At 37.7% G+C, this 16,263-nt stretch overlaps 1 protein-coding gene across 4 annotated transcripts in view; it reads left to right on the top strand.

Annotated features, from left to right (window-relative positions):
* LOC306885268 (triple functional domain protein-like) overlaps positions 1-16,263 on the top strand; it is a 110,895-nt gene that overhangs the window by 77,560 nt on the left and 17,072 nt on the right. For 3 of the 4 annotated variants that reach the window (XM_079441679.1, XM_079441680.1, XM_079441678.1), the window contains exons 14-38: positions 555-729; positions 1,264-1,459; positions 3,010-3,176; positions 3,294-3,413; positions 4,977-5,168; positions 5,353-5,502; positions 6,768-6,882; positions 8,640-8,755; positions 9,186-9,308; positions 9,399-9,593; positions 10,320-10,435; positions 10,557-10,623; positions 10,763-10,872; positions 11,023-11,092; positions 11,184-11,273; positions 11,399-11,491; positions 11,574-11,685; positions 11,764-11,954; positions 12,040-12,141; positions 13,089-13,118; positions 13,239-13,390; positions 13,560-13,659; positions 14,391-14,634; positions 14,719-15,014; positions 15,131-15,301. In XM_079441679.1, the coding sequence (XP_079297805.1) occupies positions 555-729; positions 1,264-1,459; positions 3,010-3,176; positions 3,294-3,413; positions 4,977-5,168; positions 5,353-5,502; positions 6,768-6,882; positions 8,640-8,755; positions 9,186-9,308; positions 9,399-9,593; positions 10,320-10,435; positions 10,557-10,623; positions 10,763-10,872; positions 11,023-11,092; positions 11,184-11,273; positions 11,399-11,491; positions 11,574-11,685; positions 11,764-11,954; positions 12,040-12,141; positions 13,089-13,118; positions 13,239-13,390; positions 13,560-13,659; positions 14,391-14,634; positions 14,719-15,014; positions 15,131-15,301 (3,493 nt within the window). The remainder of the gene's footprint in view (positions 1-554; positions 730-1,263; positions 1,460-3,009; positions 3,177-3,293; positions 3,414-4,976; positions 5,169-5,352; positions 5,503-6,767; positions 6,883-8,639; positions 8,756-9,185; positions 9,309-9,398; positions 9,594-10,319; positions 10,436-10,556; positions 10,624-10,762; positions 10,873-11,022; positions 11,093-11,183; positions 11,274-11,398; positions 11,492-11,573; positions 11,686-11,763; positions 11,955-12,039; positions 12,142-13,088; positions 13,119-13,238; positions 13,391-13,559; positions 13,660-14,390; positions 14,635-14,718; positions 15,015-15,130; positions 15,302-16,263) is intronic. The other variant, XM_079441681.1, reaches the window with a different exon arrangement.

Genomic DNA, 16,263 nt, shown 5'->3' with positions numbered 1-16,263 from the left:
AAAACAGTATTAATGCTAGACATCAGTTTGAATCGTTGTAATGACTGTCTTCCTCAAAAAAACTGCGAGTCATTTTCAAGCAGAGCTGCATAGTGAAACAAAAGTTTACAAAGAAACTTTTTCTCTGTTCATCTAAAATGTTTTTATTTACAAATATTATCTGAGTTGGTAGCTGTGAGTTTGTCAAACAGATTCATGAATCAGTATTAATACTCGTGACTCATGAGGTATAACGACTTGAAGTCATTTTTGATCCTTACTGATTCCTGAGATTCCTTGTTTTAATCCCACTCACTCCTTGATTAAATCCGGGAAGTCCAAATATAAGAATTGTGCCTGTGTAAACAAAGTATAAACAGAGAAAACAGCAAAAATTGTTCAAATTCCATAAGACTTGAGCTTGAAAATTCCTAACATTCCTAACATTTATTACAGCTTTGACTTTCCCGAAGGACATTATTGTAAGAAGTAAATGTGTTTCTTCCTGTATCTCTTGCACACACCTGAACAAATTTGCATTTGCTCTAACGGCTCTTGCACTTTCTTTTCTGCAGAGACTCGGCCATCTCCAGCAATAAGACCCCTCACAACAGCTCCATCAACCACATCGAGAGCGTCCTGCAGCAGCTGGATGAGGCTCAGGCTCAGATGGAGGAGCTCTTTCAGGAGAGGAAGATCAAACTGGAGCTTTTCCTTCAGCTCAGGATCTTTGAGAGGGATGCCATTGATGTGAGTTCACTGTGTACTTGATCAAGTGACTGTGTGTGTCACTCCAAGCTCATATGATTTTGTTTTGAGGATACTCAAATCCTCTCAATTTCATTTTCATTGTATGGGAAATAGCGGCCAGCACTTTTCTGTTCCACATAAGAAGTTGTCTTATGGGTTTGGAAATAATGAGAGTAAATAATGACAGAATCCTCATTTTGAGTGGACTGTTCCTTAAACTAGGGCAGTATTCTCATCAGCACACAGTTTGCGACTCCCTGATGTCTAATATGATTTACTAGCAATTAATAAGCAGCAGTCTTCAAGGATGATCTGCACCCAAAAGTAATTACTCTCTTTCTCCAGTTTGCATGCTTACAGAAACACACACTCGGACAGACTTTACGAAGTGATGGAGGAAGTTACACACATTGCCCTAAACATATAAGAGCAAATCAGGACGGGTCACTTTGTTTCTTGTCCTGGGTGATCTCGCATTAGTAATGGCATCTGTGACTCTCAGACTGCGCTCATATATTATATCTTATTTTTCAGATTATCTCAGATCTGGACTCATGGAATGAGGAGCTGTCACAGCAGAGGAATGACTTTGACACAGAGGACCTGACGCTGGCCGAACAGAGACTGCAGCACCACGCTGATAAAGCCCTGACCATGAACAACCTCGCCTTCCACGTCATCCACCAGGGCCAGGAACTGCTGCAGTACGTCAACGAAGTGCAGGCATCTGGTGAGTCAAACGTGCCAATATGGGCTTTTCAGTGTGTGTGTATGTATATATATATACTGTATGTATATATATATTTTTGGTATGAAATTAATACTTTTATTCAGCAAGGATGGATAACATTAATGGAAAGTGACATTTGTAATATTACAAAACTTTCATATAAATGCTGTTCTTTTAAACTTTATATTCAATAAAGAAAAAAGTTTTCTCTCAAAATAGTAAGCAGCACAACTGTTTTTAACATTGATATTAATAAGAAATGTTACTTGTGCACCAAATCAGCATATTAGAATGATTTCTGATGGATTATGTGACACTGAAGACTGAAGTAATTACTGCTAACAAATCAACTCTACCATCACATGAATAAATTACATTTTAAAATATTTTAACATTAAAAACTGTTCTTTTATTTTGTAATAGTATTTTGCAATATTAAATTTTTTTTAAACTGTTTTATTGTTTATTTTCATCTGATAAATCCAGCCTTGGTGAACAACTTACATTCTCATTTAACAGTGTTGTTTTTGTTCATCGTTTTAACCCTACTCTCAGTCTATGAAACTGATAAGTATTGAGAATCCCAAGTAAAAGCGTTGTGTTGAGGTACAAATAAAAAAAATTTTTGATCAAGGTACAGATAGAGAAAACTGAACTAATATATACCGAAATAATAAATATGTGTACCTGGACCACAAAACATCATATGGGTGTTATAATTTTTTTTTTTAATTGAGATGTGTATATATCATCTGAAAGTTGAATAAATAAGCTTTCCATCGATGTATGGTTTGTTATGATAGGACGATATTTGGCAGAGATACAACTGTTTGAAAATCTGGAATCTGAGGGTGCAAAAAAATCTAAATATTGAGAAAATCGCCTTTAAAGTTGTCCAAATGAAGTCCTTTGCCATGCATATTATTAATCAAAAATTAGTTTTGATATATTTACAGTAGGAAATTTACAAACTATCCTCATGGAACACGATCTTTACTTAACATCCTAATGATTTTTGGCATAAAAGAAAAATCAATAATTTTGACCCATGCAATGTATTGTTGGTTATTGCTACAAATATAACTGTGCGACTTAGGGTCACATGTATTTATATAGAAGTCCTACAGTTTAGACCTACTTTAAGACATTGTCCTCAGCAAGTGCTCAGATCTTTGAGCTCAGACTGGCATAAAGGAGACATCTCACATAAATGATGCTGTAGGTCATTCAGTGGTCAGTGGCCACAGAGCTGTGGGGCAGGATGCATATGTATTAGGTTATGTGAGGTTATATTTCCGACTGAGCTTGTTCACTGAATTCGGTCTCTGCACAGACATGAGGACATGAGTGGGTGTTTGGACCGGTCTCTGGGGCAGATTGGAGATGTAGATGTTGGATTGTAATCTTGCTCTCACTGTCATAGGAAATGACAGTTATGACATCATATGTAGCACTTCAGTCCTAAAACAAGAGTTTGCAGTCCAGCAGTTTCATGATTGTTAGTGAATAACATGAGAGCTGAGAATGTGGTATTTCTTCATGTTTTCCAGGTGTCGAGTTGCTGTGTGACCGTGATGTCGACATGGCCACCCGTGTACAGGATCTCCTGGAGTTTCTACATGAGAAACAACAAGAGCTGGACGTGGCCGCAGAGCAGCACCGCAGACACCTGGAGCAGTGCGTGCAACTGCGCCACCTACAGGCTGAAGTCAAGCAGGTAATGCACAGGCTACTTTCAGAAAAGAAGCTTACTACGTACTCCTCAATATATACTTTATTCACGGTTTATAACAATTTGTCGATTTGTGTTTGTTAATCTCTTCACTTGTTGCAGGTTCTGGGTTGGATCCGTAATGGCGAGTCAATGCTGAATGCAGGTCTGATTACGGCCAGTTCACTTCAAGAAGCTGAGCAGCTGCAGAGAGAGCATGAGCAGTTCCAGCATGCTATCGAGGTCAGTGCTTGTCATATTTTCAACATTTCCTTGCCTGTTTCTCGCAATAGACTCATTACTGTTATTATAAAAGCTCAAACCATAATTATTGTCAACATGTATTAGCGCTAGCGTGCCCCCACATATGTGCACAAATGTTTTTTCATCTAAGGGGAATTTTACCTGTGGGCTGCAAACATAAACTCACATTTCACTCTAGCTACTTGTTAATTTGCCCACTAATAATGACCAATAGTGAAGTCTTTTGCCTTTTTTTCTGAACCATCACATTTCCACGTGTTTATTTATGTACCAACATTCTTTGGTGCAAATAATATTTCATGCATTTCTGAAATAAAAGAACTGTCTCCTTTGTCTTGCTAAGGCTCATTTCATACCTAGAATTTATGTTCCTAAAATACAATTAAAGCAATTTTTTTTTTTTTTTTAATTTGACACAATTTATGGCTTGATTGGAAATGACACATTATAAGGAGTTTCTGTGATATTTAAAGTGACCTCTTTTCTTTGTTTTTTTTAATCCCCCATTTCATATTTCTCAAGCTCACTCACACTGTTTTTCTGGAACAAGTAATAATAGTAAATTTAAAATCTATACCATTCCAAAAGTGCACATTAAAATGATCACAAGTGACTGTAAAGTCTGTAAAGGTATATATCATGGTTTCTGGTTTCTATATTAAGCAGCATAACAATGGTAATAATAAGAAATGTTTCTTGAGCATCAAATCAGCATATTAGAATAATTTCTGAATGATCGTGTGACACTGAAGACTGGAAAAGTCACTTTTGCCATCACAGAATTTAATTACCTTACTGTACTTTTTACAGTATTGTACAAAGTACTTTGCTGTATTTTTGATCAAATAAGTACAGACTTGGTGAGACCTCATACTTTTATGTACAGTAAAAGGTATTTGAAAAATACCAAAAATAACTGAAGGCATGGTGTAGGTTTTAATGTCCTTAATATACAAGTTAAAATCTTCTTTAATAATAAATTAACCAAAAATCACTTTAAACATGTAGTTAAAGAAACACATGCACACTGCAACATGAAACCTTACAATGTCTGCACATATTGATTGATGCTTTAGTTGGCCATTTATCTGCAGCTGTAGCTCATAGATGATCCTGACATGGTCTGAGCTTTCCTCTGTCTCATGTGCTCCTGCTCAGACAGTCTGTTTGCTCTCCACTTCCCCTTCTTTAATGAAGAACTAGGATAACATCAGATCTGCTGTCACTATATCGCTATTGGGAACCTGAAGGCACAAAGACTGCCTATCAAAGGAGGCTTCTCATTTCCTCCTACCATCAGACTCCCATTCTTGCCATTTCTGTTCTGAATACTGAGGGATGCTCTGTTTTTCAAGATAGAATCTATAAACCACACTTTGTGGACGAATAATGAACTATCAGTCGCATCTCACCGTCTGTTGTCTTAAGCCACCTGACTCCTGGCGCTCTATCTTTTTTTTAAATCTTTGTCCATTCAGGCCTGTTGTTTTATTCCTTGTCTTTGTGTGTCTTATCTGACATGTTTTCTCTTCCTCTCAATAGAAAACCCATCAAAGCGCCCTACAGGTCCAGCAGAAAGCCGAGGCCCTGCTGCAGGCTAATCACTATGACATGGACTTGATCCGAGACTGCGCTGAGAACGTGGCCTCCCACTGGCAGCAGCTCATGCTGAAGATGGAAGACCGGCTCAAGTTGGTCAATGCGTCTGTGGCCTTCTATAAGACCTCCGAACAGGTCTGTAAAAGGGTTTGTGTGACTGACGTTGTCACAAGTTGTTGTCATGTCATAGCCATGCATTTAAGCGTAGATTGAACAATACTCATTGACCAATCACATCTGGGTCATTTATAATTCATACTGTAATGAGTTTAAAAGGCCAACAGGCAGTTGAAGGCTCATCTTCCTGTCTATGCTGTAGGTGTGCAGTGTGTTGGAGAGTCTGGAGCAGGAGTACAAGCGTGAAGAGGACTGGTGCGGAGGAGCGGACAAACTCGGGCCCAACTGTGAAACTGACCACGTCACCCCCATGATCAGCAAGCATCTGGAGCAGAAAGAAGCCTTCCTTAAGGTAACATGTCCAAAACCAGAGGGCACATCATTCTTTGAGAACAGTCTGAATCGATCTCTTACTGAATCATCTGAAGTCAGGCAGTCAGTAAAACAAACATGGTATCTAGATACTTAACACAGTGTACAAACATCATTAGTTGAAGTAAATATTCACCTACAAACCGAAAGCTACTTTTTGAGAGTTAACTTCGAGAAGATTCAGCCACAGCTGTGCCATGTGAATAAGCAGCCACTGCTTTTCTGGTGTTTTTCTATGTAAACGTGGTAGATAGGGATGTAACGATTCACTCAACTCACGATGCGATACGATTCACAATATTGATTTCACGATACGATTTTCTCACAGTTTTTTAACAAAATGTGATTTAAGTTATAAATGAAAAGTTGTCCTTTTATTATTGCTTGGACAAAATGCTGCACATTTCTTTGTGAAATTAAATGTCAAATTTCAAAACAAACCCCAAATCAAATAAATAAGTAACACAAAAGAAATCTCTTCATTTAAACAAACTAAAACTTTGACTGTGCTCTTTCCATTTATAATGAGGCAACCACTGTATTTTAATCACGATCCAAGCAAAGATGCTGCATACATCCAGCATGAGCAGTTTTTTAATCTAAATTAGATTGTATAATTTCGAAATTTCAGTTTTATGAAACTATATATAAAACACATCTGCACGAAACAAAAACAGCAGATAGTCTGAAGGAAAACACAAATTCACTCTCTGCCAGCAGGTGGCCCTTATGGAACAGCGGTAATATAGCCTTTCCTTGGTTACTGCTGTAAACAAAGCAGAACTGTCCTTATGAACACTACTTTAATATGCATCAGAGACAAGATGAAAAGAAAATACCATCTAAACTTTTCTAAAGACAGTTTGTTCCCTCAGAGATATATTCACATAAACTCCTAACCCTAATTGTATTGTGATTTGTTTAGCATCTCAACCGATTTTAATTGTCACATATTTGTATAAACTCATGTGCATCATTACATCCCTAGCAGTAGATGGACATTAGACTATGTAATTGCTGTATAAAACTTGTATTGTTGCTATTTCTGATAGTTTGTTCTAAAGAATTTCAAGTCTTACATACGTGTGTACTATTTACACGAATAGCAGGCATACTCTAGCAGAAATAAAACCTTGCTTAGAGTTGAATTTTTAACATGAGCATTTATTGAATTTTTAGCGTTGTTTTTGCAGCCACTGTTTTGTCAGTGTTTGGGTAATTTCTTTGTTGCTATTTCTGTTTCAGGCATGCACATTGGCCAGACGGAATGCTGACGTGTTCCTCAAATACATGCACAGAAACAGTGTCAGCATGCCGGGGATGCTGAGTCACGTCAAAGCACCAGAGCAGCAGGTCAAAAGTGAGTTCTGGCCACAGCTTGACGTCAAAACGGTCCTGATTATTACTTAGAAATATTGCATAAAGGATGATACAGACTGACTGTGTATTATCCTGCTAATGAAACAGATGTGTGCTAAATATATTAATATATGTACAGGAAATATCAATTTTAGTGTTAACGAGCTGGTTTCGCGAGAAGTAGGAGGCTGTGAAGTGATGCAACAGACATGACTACCTGGGTTAGCTGTCAATTACACAGTTTAGCGGACTTAATGCAAAAATATATAAACTGTAGAGTACCACAACTGACCAATCAAGCATTCCAGAGAGACATATATTAAACACATGGAGCCCCTCGTATGTCCCTGTAGTATTTCAAACCCTGTTCCACTTTTCAAACCACAAGGCTACAGATGCTGCCTCTCTGTATGTTTTCCTCTTATTTACCAGTCTTCCCTCTGCTGGCTCTCTGGAGATATGACAAAACACAGTCTGTCTTCCCCATAAGGGTTTAGATCCAGTGTTTGTTGATTTTACATTCTATAGCCATCTAAAATAGCTGTGGTATGCCATCTAGTGACCGAGCAGTGCGCTGCCCTCACTTGAGTTTTTAGCAGCTGTCCCACTTTGGCCCACTTTAGCCCAGTTTAGAATGTGTGCATTGTGAATGCGACCCTGTTCTGTTCTGAGTGTGCTTACAATGACTCAGATAAGGAAACCGTAAATGGGTCAGGCCTCCGCCGTACAGATAGGGCAGCCTACTGCAGAATGGTGACAGCATTACTCCACTGGGGATCGTCACTTTACCTTCATGCTTCACACACACACAGTAAAGTGCATCCACTCAAGTAGCAATTTTATCTTTCCCGGCTCTCATATTAAAATGTATTTAGTCAAATAAATTGTTTAATTATGTAATTTTTTTTATTAATTTTATGTAATTTTATCAAATATTAAAAAGGTGTTTAATTATAATGATAATTGATTCTCCTACATTAGTGACATTCAAACATTGTCCATTTAATTTAAAATATTTATATTTAAATTTGAAATTAACAATAGTTAATTAATAGAATTAATTAATCTAAAATGTTTTAGTTATGCATTATAATATTTTTATAATATAAAATTGATCAAATAATAGTAGTAATAAGATACATTTATTATTATTATTGTAATTATTTTCATACCATTAGTTTAAGCAATAACTCTTTTAGCTTCAATTACCCATATAACTTACTGGATAAAGTTTTATGTAAAAATATTTGTAATGGCTCAAATTTCATTTCACATAATTTAATAATATTTTTTATAATAGTAGATAATAATATATTGTTTATTGCTTGAAATGCACTAATGGTTTGCTAACCATAATGACAATAGTAATAAAAATAAACAATCATTATTTTATCATTATTTTCCTGCCATTTGCATTTCAAGCAATAAACAATATAATTCAAGAAATAAACAAGATATTAACTTCTTAAGCAACTCTTTGTAGTGTCTGTTCAGGGATTTACTCGTCTGCCACAATATTTTTTGAATTATCTTAATTTGAAGGCGTTCTCAGAAATAGATTAATTTGATTAAATAATCTGCACATACAAATTTCTATTGATTGAGAGAACTAGTTAAAACACATATATTGAATATAATGATTTGCTTGATTTCAGTGGCTTGCCCTAGCAGTTAAAGATCTGCGCTGGTGTTCAAAGTGTTGTGTTTCAGAACAGCATTGCACATTATGGTTATAAATGATTATGTGTGATTTTGTAGATATCCTGAACGAGTTACTGCAAAGGGAGAATCGGGTCCTGCACTTCTGGACCATGAGGAAGAGAAGGCTGGACCAGTGTCAGCAGTATGTGGTGTTTGAACGCAGTGCCAAACAGGTTTGATGTCTCCCTCTTCCTCCATCTGTTCCTTTGATGTCTGATCAGTCTGATTATTCACTTTTTCTTGGCCTAAGGCTGAGACTGACAGACTCATGATTCACTGCCATGGCTCTAATTAAACTGCACAGAGACATTATAATTAAGACATGTAGCTTTTTCATCCTCTGCTTGTATGTGTGTGTATTGGGATGTGAGTGTCTGCATATGTCATAGCATGTCTTTTCAGATCATTCTTGGTTTAGTCATGAAAATGTTTTAAAAGCGTTTGCTTGGAGAATGACATTATTAATACACATATTGAAAAGGCCTATAACAATTTATATGTTCAGTTGTGTTTTGGTTTTGCATTTAACATTGTTTTACCTCACTGTCTGCAGCACACTTGCTATGAATCACTATTTTAAAGTGTTTCTTTCTCTTTGTCCAGGCTCTGGAGTGGATCCATGACACCGGTGAGTTCTATCTGTCCACACACACCTCCACAGGCTCCAGCATCCACCACACACAGGAGCTTCTGAAGGAGCACGAAGACTTCCACATCACAGCCAAGGTACAACTACACCACAGCGATGACAAACACCTGGGCTGCACCTTTTAACTCTGCAGTTACCTAAAGCTTGTTCTCTTCCTGTGTCCCCAGCAAACCAAAGAGCGGGTGAAGCTGCTGATACAGTTAGCGGATGGTTTCTGTGATAAGGGCCACTCCCACGCCGCTGAGATTAAGAAATGGGTCACGGCTGTGGACAAACGCTATCGAGACTTCTCCCTTCGCATGGACAAGTATCGCATGTCTCTAGAGAAAGCCCTCGGCATATCATCAGACTCAAACAAAGCAGTATGTGTTTTTTTTTCTTTCTCATAATAGTGGGATATCTGATCATTTTTTAGTCTTGACATATCACATGCTAGCATTTGAGTGAGTTCACTGGGTTTGGAGCCATAATCTGGATAAATAGTTTGTTTTTGCCATCAGGCTGTCAGAAGATTAAGATAACTGTTTGCAAAATACATTAAATGTCAATCCTTTTTACATATTCATATCTTTTTCAAGCATGTCTTCTTAAGATCTGTACAGCATTCTGCTCAAGTTTTTTCAAAAACATTTTAATACAAGATTCACAGCTATTAGAATATTCCTGTATGTAATAAACATATTCAGAATACATTAAAACTTATTTCCTGACGTTCTCTTCTAGAAACACTTTTTTTTTATTGTAACTGTACACAATAAATTAATAAACAGTTCTCATTCATGTCCATAATGACACAAAAATGCAATAATTTACATACTGTTAAAGTATTTATTCATATTTCGAATTAGGGTATATTTTTGTATTTTCGTTTTAATTTTAGTTTAAGTATTAGTCATTTTCTTATGTGCTAGTTTTAGTTTAATGACTGTTTTAGTCATTTTAGAACTTGAACTTATTTTATTTCAGCATCTAATATTTGTTTTATTTTATTTCTGCTATCAGAATATATTTGTGCATGTAAACATAATCGTTGGAAATAGTTCTGAAAAAGATATGCAGTCAGAAGACAAGTTGTTTTTCATTTCCAGAGTAAAGACCTGCAGTTGGACATCATTCCAGCCAGTGCTCCAGGGTCAGAGATCAAACTCAGAGATGCTGCCCATGAGCTTAACGAAGAGAAGCGCAAGTCTGCCCGCAGGAAGGAGTATGTCTTATTTACTGTTATTCATTGACCGAAAGGTCACTGAAATATTCAAATGAATTCTTGGACTTTTAGATTGAGAAAGATCTACATTTTCTGATTTAGTTTTTTTCCATTTGAATAGCTTCATCATGGCTGAGCTGATCCAGACAGAAAAAGCTTATGTGCGAGACTTAAGAGAGTGCATGGATGTGAGTATTTTATTGTATAATATAAAAGTTTTTATTTTGTCCTGAATTATGGAAATTTGAAGCAAATCAAGATAAAATCCCTTACTTCAGACTACGATGTAAATAAATCTGTCAATTTGAACCTTTTCCTCTCATCCAGACATATCTGTGGGAGATGACCAGTGGCGTGGAGGAGATCCCACCTGGGATCGTTAATAAAGAGCATATCATTTTTGGAAACATGCAGGACCTCTACGAGTTCCATCACAAGTGAGTTCATTTATAATGCAAATGCATTTTTTTAAGAATAGCATTCATTTTTTTAAAGAATAAATTCTCCCGTCCAAAATCCAATGCATTAGTTTCCCATCCTCTGTAAGTGGCTCATATGTATTGCGCTCTTTTCCTTTCTGTCACCAGTATATTCCTAAAAGAGCTGGAGAAGTACGAGCAGCTTCCTGAAGATGTGGGCCACTGTTTTGTGACTTGGGTGAGTCGAGTTAATTGTATTTGCATACTAATATTGTTTTCTGCTTCTTTCAGATTAAGGTCATTGAAATGCCTCTTTTATCTTTCATCAGGCTGATAAGTTCCAAATGTATGTGAACTACTGCAAGAACAAACCAGACTCCACTCAACTTATTCTTGAGCATGCTGGAGGATATTTTGACGTGAGTTGAATGTTTCTGTTATGAATAATGTATTTTATTCATTTTGATCATTCATCATTTCTTCCTGTCAGTGGCCAATTTGAATCCCAAATGTGAAAGTCTGTGTATTAAAATTCCTGTTACAGGAAATCCAACAGAGGCATCGCCTGGCCAACTCCATCTCATCTTACCTCATCAAACCTGTTCAGAGAATAACCAAATACCAGCTTCTTCTCAAGGTAAAAACATCTTGAATTCATCCGAAACTTACAGAATGGTTTGATTGTAACCACTTAGTGGTAATTCGGTTTGCGTTTGTAGGAGCTCCTCACATGTTGCGAGGAAGGCAAAGGTGAAATCAAAGATGGCCTGGAGGTTATGCTCAGTGTTCCCAAGAGAGCCAATGATGCCATGCACTTGAGCATGCTTGAAGGTGAGTGGACGCACACAGACACACAAAGACACACATGAGGCAGATGAAATGGTTTCTGATGGCAGTGAATGTCTTCAGGTTTTGACGAGAACATTGAGTCCCAGGGAGAACTGATCCTGCAGGAGGCGTTCCAGGTGTGGGATCCCAAGACCCTGATCCGTAAGGGACGGGAACGTCACCTGTTCCTCTTTGAAATGTCTATGATTTTCAGCAAGGAGGTTAAAGACTCCAATGGCAGGAGCAAGTACATCTACAAGAGCAAGCTTTTTGTAAGTTTCACATAACGATTAAAGCACTGAAACATCTTTTTATGCAGAGGATCTGATTGTTGCAAATGCTTTGTTTTGGCTGCAGACCTCTGAACTGGGTGTTACTGAGCATGTGGAAGGAGATCCGTGTAAATTTGCCCTCTGGGTTGGACGGACCCCAACTTCAGACAACAAGATTGTCCTCAAGGTAACCCTTTTTTTTTTTTTACTTTCTCTTGCTCTGTTGACAAGCATGGCACTGTTTTGCTCCAGCTTTCTACATCACATCTCTGTGTAGTTTGTCTCTTATGCACTTTAACAAGTAAAAGTTTGAATATCAATATTTTCTGTAGTAATTGACAGCAAGCCTCAGGTGCTCTTGATATGATTTGACATGAAATATTACTTAAAAATAGAACACCTCAGGTTGATCCTGAAGAGAATGTTAGCGACAACAAAAATGTATTTCTATCAAATTATGACAGTGATATGGGAAGATCTGAGCACTTGCATCTTTGGTTCTGACTGCATGTTAATAAAGTGCACGGAAACAAAAACCAAAAATAGTTTCTACTGGTGGTGGCTTATGTGCATTGCAAGTGACTTCTGTCTCACAGTAACTGTTAATTGACTGCATGCTGCTTTAAAACTGTAAGGCTACTGTGTTCAAGACTTTCTTTAGTGAAATGTGACAAAATTGCATAGTTATTTGCTGTCCATTTATGTGTGGTTTACATCATATAAGCTGAAGAAAATGTCTCTGCTTAAATCATTCAGTGTCATGTACTTCATAATAAAAAATACAAACACATGTACACACAGACACATATATCTTAGCGCTTATACCTTTTTTCACAAAAAGAAAACAAAATATATTAAACTATATAATATGTATATGAAGACAGTAGCTTATATTCTTTTTCTTTGAAAAATAGTTTTAAATTCTAATCATTAATCACTATTTACATCTTCAAATGGCAGTGACTAATGTATAAACCATGTATCACAACACACTGGCAGAATTGGCTCTAAATTATCACAAAATATGTTTATTAATGTTGTCCCTGTGTCTTACCGGACACTGTCTCATGTAGTATGATATATGGCATTTTATAAAGCAGTAAAATCTTGTATATTTCTATATTTCGGATGAAGCTAAGTCAGGGATGCAAACATGGATCCATGGTGAGTACAGCCACACAGATAACTCACCCTTAGTTCACCATAGAACAGAAAATCAATGTGTACTCTTACTCATCATTTTGTATTTCTCTGTGTTCTCTTTCTCCACACACATAAACACAGGCGTCCAGTATTGAGAACAAACAGGACTGGATAAAGCACATCCGTGAAGTGATTCAGGAGCGCACTGTGCATCTGAAGGGGGCGCTGAAGGAGCCCATCCACATCCCCAAACCCTCCACAGCCAAACACAAGGGTCGCAGATACACCCCCAGGCCAGTGAAACATCTCTTTTCTTACTTGAATATTCTTATTATTCTTTCTAATATTATTTAGTCTTTTTTTTTTTTACTGTTGCTGGATTTGTTTTTCTATGAATTTTCTTAGTATGTGGAACTTTACTAAGACTAAGAGTTAATTTCCTGTGTGTGTTTATGTGTACAGGGATGGAGAGGATCTGGACAGTCAGGGTGATGGCAGCAGTCAGCCAGACACCATCTCACTGGCCTCCAGGACCTCACAGAACACACTGGACAGCGACAAGGTGAAGCTTCTAATGTTAATCTCAATGAAATTACTGATGAAAAGCATTACGTTTTCAGCATTATTTCATACGTTTGCAGCATTATTTTAGCATTTTTATATATATATTTTCCCATCTAACAGTGAAGCAACTACTCCTTTTAGGCATAAAGATGATCGGAATTGTAAAATCTTTGTGCTTTTGTAAAATAGGCCTAAAGAAAATAGCATGCCACTTTCTGCCATCTTGGTTGGTTTCCTTTCACGAAGCACAAAAATGAACCGAAACTCTGCATACTAGGCATATATATTTATATATGTGTGTGTATATATGTATGTGTGTGTGTGTGTGTGTGTGTAAATGTTTGTGTGTATATGTGTGTGTGTGTGTAATATATATATATATATATATATATATATATATATATATATATATATATATGCGTGTTTTTCTCCGCTCACAGAAGCGCTGCTGGTGTGTGATATGATATGACCATGTGAATCCTCATGTTCTGTTATTTGCTGCTTTTTGCGCATGTAAAATCAACCCCTGGAAAACAAATGATAGTATTGTTAACGGGTCACAGACACTTATCCTTTCTAATTTAATTCAATTCTAATTTAAAATAACGGTTAATAATCGGTTTACAAGCATCGGTTGTCGGTTAGGTGCATTAACCGAAATGAACATCCCTTTTCACTATAACTAAAAACATGGCTCTTTGCTTGCCTTTTCTTGTTTTTTTTCTTCAGTTGTCAGGTGGTTGTGAGCTCACAGTGGTCATCCACGACTTCATGGCTGGTAACAGTAATGAACTGACAGTGCGAAGGGGACAGACGGTAGAGGTACTAGAGAGGCTCCACGATAAGCCGGACTGGTGCTTGGTGCGGACCACTGACCGTTCCCCTGCCCTGGAAGGCCTGGTTCCCTGTGCCATGCTCTGTATCGCCCACTCCCGCAGCAGCATGGAGATGGAGGGCATCTTTAACCATAAAGGTGGGCAAATGTCCAAAATGCTTCCCAATAATCCACACAGACCTGTCTCAGATAATAATCACAAGCTTTTCTGTGTTTTTCCAGACGCGCTTTCTGTGTGCAGTAACGATGCCATCTTGCCAGGCTCCTCTGCCACCCTGCAGCCAGGTCATGTGATGGGCTCCCAGAGTTCCCCTGGGCCCAAACGCACTGGCAACACATTAAGGAAATGGCTGACCAGCCCTGTGAGGAGACTCAGCAGTGGTAAAGCCGATGGCCACGTGAAGAAGCTTGCGCACAAACACAAGAAGAGCCGTGATGTCAGAAAGAGCGCAGACGCAGGCTCGCAGAAGGACTCTGACGACAGCGCAGCCACGCCACAGGATGAGACTCTGGAAGAGGTGTGAATATTATTCATACTTTTTCAAAGCTGCTCTTACTGGCTTTCTGTATATATATATATATATATATATATATATATAACCTAATTTATGGTTTTGTCCCTGAACCTCCGCAGAGGGTGCGTAACGAGGGTCTGAGCAGCGGAACTCTCTCCAAATCATCGTCGTCAGGAATGCAGAGCTGTGGAGAGGAAGAGGGAGAGGAAGGAGCCGATACTGTGCCACTTCCTCCACCCATGGCCATCCAGCAGCACAGCCTCCTCCAGCCAGACGCACAGGATGACAAGGTGAGCCGGCACATGACAGAGCAGAGGGGGGTGACAGAGGAGGGGGGTTGGTACGAGTGAGAGTCACTAGTTTAGATTGCTCTTCTTTTTTTTTTTCTTTTTTTTCACTGCCAACCGTTAAACTTCAATCCTACTAGAGATCCTCAAAGAAGTTCTGTGTGCCCCGCTTTCAATAATATCTCCTCCTGGGATATGCAGTCTTTAATTTCAGTTTAAGTTTTCCAGTTCTAGCTCAGTTCCAGTTCATGTGTGACTACAATGCAAGCATTGTAAAACTGTTTTTCCGTTCATTTTAAAAGCGAAATGGGAATCTTGTGTCATATTGACCCCCATCACACCTGGCATTAACATGCGGCTTTTAAGACTGGATCATTTGGAGATGGTCTTAAATGGATTCTGATCACATTTATTAAGCTTGAAATGTGTTTCTTCGCAATCAGTCAAAAATTTCATATTGTTTATTGAATTATTCTTGTTTTTTCTCATTTCTCTCCCAAAGAAATCGTGCTTTTTCCTGTTTGTTTTTTTTCCTACACTTCTAACAGTACTGAGGGGTTTGCAGTTAATCAAACTGCAGGATATGACAAAGTATTTTTAACTATCCATTTGCAGTTTTGCAGTCAGGTTTCTATTCAGTCACACAGTGTATTGGAATGAAGGTGTAAATGCAATATGGCTAAAGATGTCTAGACCAGTGGTTAATGGAGTCCAAGCAAACATTCCAGGGGTCCACTAAGTGACTTAAAAGTATTTAAATTAATAAATTATTATTAATATAGTAAAATAATCTAAAACTAAATTAAAATAAAGATTGTGGTTCATTAATTTATGTCAACACTACCAGTTCTTTTAAATTAGAAGTTGAAAACAAGCAGTTTTGTCATAATTACAATAGAAATACTGGTAATATCCTACACTGGGGGAAGGAGGATGCTAACAAATATTGTGTTGGGCAGGTTGAA

Source organism: Barbus barbus (assembly GCF_936440315.1).
Source record: "Barbus barbus genome assembly, chromosome: 19".
NCBI lineage: Eukaryota > Metazoa > Chordata > Actinopteri > Cypriniformes > Cyprinidae > Barbus > Barbus barbus.
This window is presented reverse-complemented; position numbering and strand designations above follow the sequence as displayed.